Source organism: Fragaria vesca, linkage group LG6 (genome assembly GCF_000184155.1).
Source record: "Fragaria vesca subsp. vesca linkage group LG6, FraVesHawaii_1.0, whole genome shotgun sequence".
NCBI classification, from domain to species: domain Eukaryota; kingdom Viridiplantae; phylum Streptophyta; class Magnoliopsida; order Rosales; family Rosaceae; genus Fragaria; species Fragaria vesca.
The window spans coordinates 880,951-890,820 of NC_020496.1; the positions used below are offsets into that span (position 1 = coordinate 880,951).

General features: G+C 36.7%; 1 protein-coding gene across 1 annotated transcript; it reads left to right on the top strand.

The window, feature by feature from the left end:
* Positions 1-1,755: 1,755 nt before the first annotated feature.
* Positions 1,756-5,823, top strand: LOC101313527 (serine/threonine-protein phosphatase PP1-like). The gene is made up of 4 exons (XM_004302033.1): positions 1,756-2,302; positions 3,411-3,970; positions 4,207-4,476; positions 5,446-5,823. The coding sequence occupies exons 1-4, from the start codon at positions 2,128-2,130 to the stop codon at positions 5,461-5,463; spliced, it is 1,023 nt and encodes a 340-aa protein (XP_004302081.1). The 5' UTR covers positions 1,756-2,127; the 3' UTR covers positions 5,464-5,823.
* The last annotated feature ends 4,047 nt before the right edge of the window (positions 5,824-9,870 follow it).

Consider the following 9,870-nt stretch of genomic DNA (forward strand, 5'->3'; position numbering starts at 1 on the left):
GAAGGAATTTCTACAGGACCCCACACGTCAGAGTGAATCTTCATAAATGGAACAAGACTTTTATTTAGGCTTGGTGAATATGAAATACGGTGGCTCTTGGCCAGTTCACATATGTCGCAATGAAAATCTGAATAGTCGATACCTGAAAATAATTGCGGTTGCAGCTTCTTAAGATAACCGAAGTTTAGATGACCCAACTTGCAGTGCCAAAGCCACACATCTTTCTTAGCACTCTCAACTCTATTGACCTGATTAGCTTAACTTAAAGACTGCATATGTTTCTCTCCTGTCTCTGTCAGATCTAGGTAGTACAATTTCCCTTTTTTCACTCCATAACCCAAAATCCGCAGTGTTAGAATGTCCTGAAATACATAGAAAGAAGGGTAAAATGTGACAATACATGATAATTCTTGAATTATTTGGCCAACTGAGAGAAGATTGTATAACAATGAAGGGACAACTAATACATAATCAAGGGTTAATGTGTTTGATAGGACAATAGAGCCTTCTCCGGTGACCGGAGTTGGAGTACCATCAGCGGTGGAAACAATATTTTGAGAGGAGGGTTTTGATTTTTTCAAGAGGCTAGGATCATTACACATGTGATCTGATGCTCCTGTATCAATAATCCATGACCTATTCATAGATACCTTACCACTCATACATGACTGTGCGACATTAGAGGCATTGGATGGTTGGTCATCCTCTGTAGTGGTTATGACAGTTTTTGCTTGATTCGTTCGGGGTTTCAGGGTGAAATCCCGCCAATCCGGGTACCCAATTGTTTCAAAGCAACGTTGTTTGCTATGACCTAATACTCCACATAGCGGACATTTTGAGTTCGAATATGAATTTGGTTTGCATGGAGACCGCCATGGTGCGGCAATATGGTAGTTGATTTGGTGTGCCATTTTGGAGGTCTGGTTTTTGAGATTCAAGGATTCGGGAATTATGATTTTGATGTATGCAACGATTTGTTTGTGGTGTGATTCAGGATTCAGGTTTGGTTTTGGGATTTGGAAATTTGTGTGTGATTTATGAGGTTTTGGTATGCAGCGATTTGTGGTGTTTTTGGTGTAAATTCAAAAGATTGAACCTGGCAAGCTCTGATGCCAAGTAGAAAATAAGGATTTAATATGGTTTTGTATGCTTCAATGTATTATTCTTCTCTATATAGGAGGTTTATATAGAGATACAATTATAGTGCTAATAGGTAAATATTTCATACACATACATAATATTTAACCTATACATACAAGGAAAGTAAATATATTTAAAATATTCTACATCCACCTAGTGTTCGGTTAAAGCTATGATCGACCATAAAACTCTCAACTTATGAGAGTTTGATTTCACTTATTTGAGTTCGACTTGAGCTGAGGATGAATGAGCCAAGTCAACCCTCGTTGGATTTGGTACGTAATCAACTCGAACTTGAGTTTCACAAAGAATCCTATTGCTTGCTTGTCAGATAACATATTCAGGTAAAGCTTGATTATTTTGGTAATCACCTCGAGTCATCTCACTCACTCTCTCATAATACTTTGTGTACATTGTTCGACTTTTCAGCCTTCCTAAACTCGTTTGATCTATCTATTTTTTTTTTTTTTATCAAATAGAATGATTCATTCATAATCAAGGACTTACAAAATGAGTACAAAGTGACCTCATTAAACCCTCTAAAACCGAAGGATGTTTGATCTATCATTTACTTGTCTTTTTTGTGTATTTCTATATTGATCGTGTTTTTATTTTCTTGGTAAAGTTGAAGAAAATAGGAAAAGGAAAAAGAAAGTAAGAAAACTTTCTTCCATACAATAATGCATACACAATGTAGATCACCCATTTTGTGTTTCCTATTTGGTCTCCTTCCCCTCTCTTCCAAACTCAAAAAGCCACTTCCCCACTTTTCCTCTTCCTACTCATAACACAAAGAAACTCTATTCTCTCCAACACCACCACTTTGAAACGACACCTCTTTCCCCACAAAACGACACCCATCATTTTCCCCCAAACCAAAGAAAAACAACGTCTCATGCTTTTTCTCTCACACACTCCTTCTCCTTCTCCTTCTCCTCCTTAAAGTTTCAGTCTTTCAATAGCGGTTGACTTCCCGGCGTTGACTAAATGGACCCATCGGTTCTTGACGACATAATCAGCCGTCTTCTTGAAGTCCGAGGCCGACCCGGAAAGCAGGTCCAGCTATCCGAGTCCGAGATCCGGCAACTCTGCTCTGCCTCTAAAGACATCTTTTTGCAACAACCCAACTTGTTAGAGCTTGAAGCACCCATCAAGATTTGTGGTAAAAATCCAAGCTTTGTTCTTTGTTTCAGTTTTTCATGGTCTTTGTTTTACTGTGTTTTGTTTACTTGGTTGAATTTGGAATCCTTTGTTGGTTAATTTGGCAAAGGCATTTGTTTGATTTGGTTAGGTGGATTGCTTGGTTGTGTTGGTAGTTTGGTGTTCACTAAAGATTGTATTTTTATTGTGGTAAAAGATTTTAGAGGAGTTCAAGTTTGTATTGCTAGAGTGAGCAGTTTTAGATGACTCTAGAATGGCTTGTGTTTGTTTTGGTAAGCTCTCTAACAGTTTAGGAGGTGGGAATGTTTTCGCTGTAACGTTTGTTTGTTGTTCTGGTCATTTGTATCTGGACAAAAGATATGGTGTTTTCGTGTGGATGCAAGTGCTTAATTGTAGATTTGAAGCTCGTAAGATGAAAACCCTGTTATTGTTATGAAAATTAAATTGAGTCAGGTTTGCTTTGTGGTGCACTGTGCTAGCTCAGTGATCCTTTTTCTGCTCTATGTTTTTTAGTGTGCTTATCGATAGGTTGCATAGTTTTGGAGGCCTAGCTTTTTCGAATCTACTTTTTATCAGGTCTTCTTAATTGGAAGTTGGAATGTTAAATTCCATCTGCATTGGTTTACAGGTGATGTAGGGATGGTTTGCATCTCCTTTTGACATGCACTTGCTACATGGTGCATGATTTTTAATCAAAAGACATAACAGGTGCAGAAGGATAGGGATATGAAAAGTATTTCACTAAGTTCTTTGTAGTCTGATGCTTTAGTATTTAGGACATGTTATAAGGTCACTGAAGATAAAGTCAAAGTTTGAGCTCGTCTAAGATCAGATAATATAGCTATTTTTTGTCCTGCATCTATGATATCTACTGGATAACATTTTCCACCTAAGAATATACTGAAGTTATCCCTCATCAGAGGCACTATTCAGCATGTTATGGTTAGGTCAAGTAATGTAAGTTTCTTTTCTTTTTGCTCCTGCCAAAATAGATTGAATACAGAAGTGTGTTTTCATATTCCGCACAAAGAGCTAAGAGACTATAATTGCTAAACATGCAAAAGTTAACCATAATTATGCTAAAATGTACACTCTGTTTATGTTTTCAGGTGACATACATGGTCAATACTCGGATCTCTTAAGGCTTTTTGAGTATGGGGGATTACCTCCTAATGCCAATTACTTGTTCTTGGGAGATTATGTGGATCGAGGAAAGCAAAGTTTAGAAACAATATGTCTTCTCCTTGCATATAAAATAAAGTATCCTGAGAACTTTTTTCTCTTGAGAGGAAACCATGAGTGTGCTTCTATAAACCGTATATATGGATTTTATGACGAGTGTAAGAGAAGATTCAATGTGAGGCTATGGAAGACATTTACGGAGTGCTTTAACTGCCTACCAGTTGCAGCCCTGATTGATGAAAAGATTCTCTGTATGCATGGGGGTCTTTCTCCTGAGCTGAATAATTTAGATCAAATTAGATCTCTACTCCGGCCAACTGATGTACCAGACACAGGTTTACTCTGTGATCTTCTCTGGTCTGATCCCAGTAAAGATGTGCAAGGTTGGGGAGGGAATGACCGGGGAGTGTCCTACACATTTGGTCCTGATACAGTTACTGAGTTTCTTGAGAAGCATGATTTGGATCTCGTTTGTCGTGCTCACCAGGTTTGTATTGATTGTAGTTTTCTGGGTTGTGTTCATATCCTCCATACACTTGCATGACCGTAGAGAACATACTTCTGGAGCCAAACATCACCATGTCAATATTGTTATGGTGATGATATTGGTGTTTTAGCGTAGTTCTTTATATAAAGTCTTGCAAGGACTATTGAAGATATGGATCTTCAATTGTTTCCATGCTCACATATAAATATTCATGTTTTTCACTCTACTATTGGCAGGTTGTGGAGGATGGGTATGAGTTATTTGCCAACCGCCAACTTGTGACGATATTTTCAGCACCTAATTATTGTGGGGAGTTCGATAATGCTGGTGCCATGATGAGCGTGGACGACACATTGATGTGCTCTTTCCAAATATTAAAACCGGCTGACAAAAGGGCGAAGTTTAACTTGGGCAGCCTAACTACAGCTAAGCCTGGAAATTCTTCAACTGGTGTTTTTGGGAGCACAACTACAGCTAAGCCTAGCAATACTCCAGCAGGAGTCAAGGTAAATGCTAAGTACTTTGCCTACTCCTTTTTATTAGGGTATATAACACGAAGAAGTAAGACTGCACTAGAGTCATGGTCTTCCTTCCATCTTTCTTAGATTACATGTAGGAAGACAGTTAAGACACGCTTTTGCTTTGTACAATATATCTGGTTCCAATCATTTGGTTGGATGAAGCTACTTGTTTGCTTTTAAACCTTTGAAGTTTCATCATTCTATGCTAGTATGCATTTTCTACTTTTGAAATTTGTGTTTCTAAAATCTGGATTAGTATCTTGGACATTTTAATGAAATGGGCTGCGGGAGATTTCACCAGTAATGCCTCTATACAAGTATTTCGCAAAGCTATTTTTGTTTCTTTCACTTCATTTTTCCACTGAAGAATCACTCTGGTCATAACTAAATATGGGTTTAATTGTTATGTTTTTTCCATTAAACAAACTTCCTTTTTGTTTGTAAACCTTGTGTTATGCAGAATCTTGTATCCATGAAACATCTATTGCTGGTGTAAACTATACATCTTATAAGTATATTACAGTCAATTGGTCTTCTGATTCAGTTTCTTAAATACATAAATTTATATATTTTAAGAAAAAGGATTCAAAAAAATACGAGTTATGGCTGGAAAAAAGGATATCATTCACCTGCAACCAGTGAAATAATTTATGATAGTCTCACTGGATGATTATGGCAGAATAAGCATAAGCTAATCAATCTAGTAAGAGATCACAATTCATAACGATAAACTCTATTCGTTTTCTTTTCCATGGGTACAACATAATTTACATGAATCCTTAATTTGTTACTATGTTGATGTAAATCGAATATGAGAACATGTTCTTTTAGCCTCCTTTTAGAAGCCTTTACCTTCATGGAATTAATGTCACCATGGATTGTATTATGTTTTTAGTAGGTTGTAATACATTTTTTTGATATAGAAAACCTCATCTCTCTTCTTTTTGCTTTCAGTCCTTGATGCAGAGGTAGGATGTCTGATTTGGAGGCTAGGGAAGGGTGCTGTACTGCAGTTTGTCATGAGCACATCAAGATATCCATCGAGGAAAACAAGGTCTAATTCAATTACTGTAATCTGTTTAAATTGTATAATTGGGGAGGAAAAATCATTAGAAACTAGATGGAAAAGATTGTTCTTGATATAAAATGGGTCTACCTTGAAGTGGGTCTGAAGGTAGAAGCCTTCACCTTCCCCTTGTACTATAATAGCTGCTATGATTGCTGCAATGAATTATTAGTCCAGTTTGAGGCCAAGAAAAATGTCAAACTGTTGATGGAGTTGGACTGAAAATATCCAAATCTTTTTGTTAAAAAAAGCTATTCTCTTACCATATTACATTGTCTTTTTTCACTTCAATCTATTGTTGGAGCGTATAGAGAATCACAGCATTACTTTTAGCTTGGTGGTCGTCTTCCCATTTGGGGATCTGATGTTTATGTAGTCTCCTTTCCTCTGTTTCAAATGGAGGCATTAAGTTCAGTTTGTGAATAATTGAGCGAGTGTTATATGGTAAACTGGCCAACTTGTCATTTGATCCTGGGGCTTTACAATTTATCATTTTTCAATTCAAAGCTTCATATATGACCTTGATTAGTGCCAGCATATTATGAATGAGTGAATTTTCTTCTGGAATCAGAACTGGTCTTTCAAGATTTGTTGTCTAGTGTAAGTAGAGAATATGGTAAACCCCAACAGTGATGCTTGACTGCTTGCATACAAACCATGCCAAACTTAATTGTCATATATCTAGAAGATGCTTAGGCAAAGCAATTTTTGCTTTTCTAGGCAAACCATTATCGTATTTGGGAATAACCAAACTTCAGTTCTACATTAAGCATAGTTATTTCTAGGCAACAAGCAAAGCTACATTAGGATTCTGTTCATATCCTCTAGCCTCAGGGGAATGACATTCCATGAAAACAATACATTTCGCAGACGCCGAAAGTGGCGCGGGAGAAGCTGTTCAACTAATCTGATTCAAGAAATCCCCTTTCCGAAGATGAATTTTTTGGTTAAAGTAGCTCTACACCCGCTTTAAGAACACCATTTACCCATTGCCCATTGGTTCATCAGGCAAGATTGTTTTACTAGTATTCAAGAAACCCCTCTTAAAATGTTGTCCTGCAATATTATAGTAGAAAACTCTTTGCTTGTTTTGTTGGAAGGTTGATCTAGGAATGGATACCTGGGACTGAAAAGGATACAATTTGGGGTCGATCTAAACCCAGTTAAGAGCCTAAACTGCATACAACACCGGAATCTCTCCTTAGACCTCTGCTCTATTTCCTTTGTGTGGAGGCCATTGTGAACCAAACTATAACTATTGTGTTATATGTATAGGTCAAGAACAATTGTTTTATGGGAGAATCAGAGTACTAGTTATTGACATAGAAGTGCTTTCCTTTACTTGATTCCTAACCATTTGAAAATAACATATCCACATTTGAGTAACAAGCACGTTCATATGGTTTTAAACAAGAGTTGCTCATTGCTATGTAATAGTTGCCGATGGAATTGATGTGCTCATATTATCCTATATTTCTAAGCCCTTTAATCTTGATATTTGTGTTTAGTTTCCTTATTTGTGATTGATTTACGTTATTTTAGTGTTCTTGTAGGTTTGTGTCATAAAGAGAAGAAAATGAGCTAAAACGAGCAAATAAGGATTGAAAGGCGACTACAGTCCCAAGTGCCAAAATCTGCCTATGCAGAACATCCAACTTCGCCAAATTACAAGGAACTACTCATATCAAATCAGACAATGAGCCTTATGTCATTGGAAAGCTATGGAAGTCTACTTTCTGTACAATTTTACGGATCTCGATTTGGATACTTGTGGAGCGAGTTATGATCATTTGAATGAAGATAGGTCAGATCAGAAAATCTGCTCGGAATTACAAGCTTTTGTGGAGAACTCAAGATCTATGGCACAAGATCATTAACCCTAAAGCTTCAAGGACAATAACGCAGATGAGGATTCAATGAGTACATGTATTCCTAGTTCTACAAGGGATATCTCAAGGTTTTCCCATTCCATATCAAGAAAGGAGTCTGAATCCAAGTCTTACAAGGAAATATGAAGCCAAAGATGAGCAGGAAACTTTTCTATATAAGAGAGCACGAATTTCACATGAAAGGGAGGTCTCGAGAGCACATTGAAGACGCCTAAATGAGCAGAGACCATCCATCCATCCATCCATCCACCCTTCACCTTTTCGTTCTTTTTATGTTTTTGTTATGTTTTATTTAGTCATGTTTAGTTAAACCTTTTCTAGGGTTAGGATGATTCCCTAGCATGATTGTTTATGTTTTTGATGATTAATTAATAGATTTATAGTTTCTTAATGATGAATGCTTGATCACTGGTTGAATTTTATGCTTGATGTTTAAGTTCTTTGATTGATCACCTTAGGGCTTTGCATTTAGTAATTGGAAGATAAATTTGAAGCAGAGATGCAATATAATTTATATAGCTTCTTGTGGTTAAGTGTGGTGAATTACATTGTTGCTTGAGAAAGAATAATGGTTTGCTTGATTCCCTTATTTTCTAGTACGTAATGAGTCCTGCATGTTAAATTTATACCTGAGAAGGATAAACTGCATAGTTAGGATATACGACCTTTACCCGAGAGGGAGAGCATCATACACTTAAGGAAAATTATGGTCTAGAGTACCTGAGAAGGACTTAGATACGGGAATTGTCATCTAGAGAAACGAAAGAGTCTGTTAGTTGCATCAAAGCATACATAAGATTGTTAGTGGTTGATTCTGACGCCCTAGATTCATTTATCATTATTTGTTTACTTATTTTATTGTTTCTTTGTTTCTTTAAATTGTTATCGTGATTTGTGTGTTTTAGTATAGTTAGTTTAGGTATTTCATAATTTGAATTGAACTAATATCCTCGTGGGAACGATAACCCCTTCTCTTCCATTTCACTATACTACATCCACCCTGTATACTTGCAGGAAATCCACCAAGTTTTTATCGAGTTGGTTTATCTCTATCTGGAAGAAACATGCATGGGAGTTAGAAATTAGAATCTACACTCGAATATCCTTCTGGGAATTCGAATATGACCATATTGGTTACACCTTAGGAAAGTAGGAATCAAAATATCAAAGCCATGCCGGCTAAAGTTGGCGTGACTTGCCGATCGAACTTGCACCCTGGATACTTCTTATTCTCATAGTCGCAATGTCATATCACCTAATTCGACTCTTACAAAACTTCATGAACAAACAAGCACTACATACCATAGATTATAATGCATCCCCCCTCCATTATATCTCAGTTGAGACTCGTGGTGGGTAGTGCCTTACTTGGATGACAATGTGACCAAATTGGTAACCAATAATGTGAAGGTCGTTTAGGTCCAGATTAACTATTTTTATGCAACAAACAAACTGGTTTTTGTTATAGATTGAGACTTCACTAGTCCCTCAATTGGGTGGCAGGTACTAGGAGAAACAAACGAACAAGGAAATTATAAAACCCACAACGTTTTGAAGTCGACAGAGAGCTACATATAACATATCTAATATGCTTTCATATGATTTTTCTGCAAATTGGAGTATTCTGAATGACAAGAGGACAGCCTCATCAATAAGTGTCCCGTTTGATAAAGACATTGGATTAAGATAATTACAAAGCTAATGGTCGGACAAAACTTTGTGTACACGTACATATCACAATGGTTATGTAAGAATTACTTGAATGATTGACCTAACTTAGCCCTTGTAAGTTGTAGCAAACAATTGGGGGGAAGTTTTCTCTCTTTAATTTCATCACTAACAGTCTAAGTGTCTAACACAGTGATCATTCTCAAACAAAGAAAAAAAAATGTCTAACACAGTGATGCTATAGATTAATTAAGCAGGAAAATTAGTAAAGGTTGTCCACTTAATATTTGAGTATTAGCTAATTTGATGGCGTGCTATTTACTTTGGTTGGTGCTTGTTATATAATGGGGTGACATATATAAACATCATCGAGTATTTTGATTTGATCACTTAAACCTGTCCCAGAAGGAACTATCTGAAGCAACAGCTTAGCTTTGGAAGGAATAATAAGTTGGTTCATGAACAGATTGGATGGGTATCAGATATAGGTGATACACTGATTCTAAATTCAATCTATTCACATTGCCGAAAACAAAATGTTTGACATAAACAAATTGAATCATACATTCATTTATAACTCATTGTGGCTGTTGGAAACATGTACAAATCGAAGACATGAAAAATGGGTCTGTAGGTAGAAGCTTTCTCTTCCCACTTGAACTATAGTACGTAGCTGCAACATGGCACAACTTTAGCTTCAACCGTTAATCTATCTCTTTCTGTGCACAACTTTGTCTATCACTACTCACTAGTACT

Excerpts from the sequence above, each read along its gene's own strand:
- LOC101313527 (XM_004302033.1), top strand. The coding sequence starts at position 2,128 with ATGGACCCATCGGTTCTTGACGACATAATCAGCCGTCTTCTTGAAGTC. Across the intron at positions 2,303-3,410 it reads AGCACCCATCAAGATTTGTG|GTGACATACATGGTCAATAC; the intron begins GTAAAAATCCAA and ends TTATGTTTTCAG. Across the intron at positions 3,971-4,206 it reads TCGTTTGTCGTGCTCACCAG|GTTGTGGAGGATGGGTATGA; the intron begins GTTTGTATTGAT and ends TACTATTGGCAG.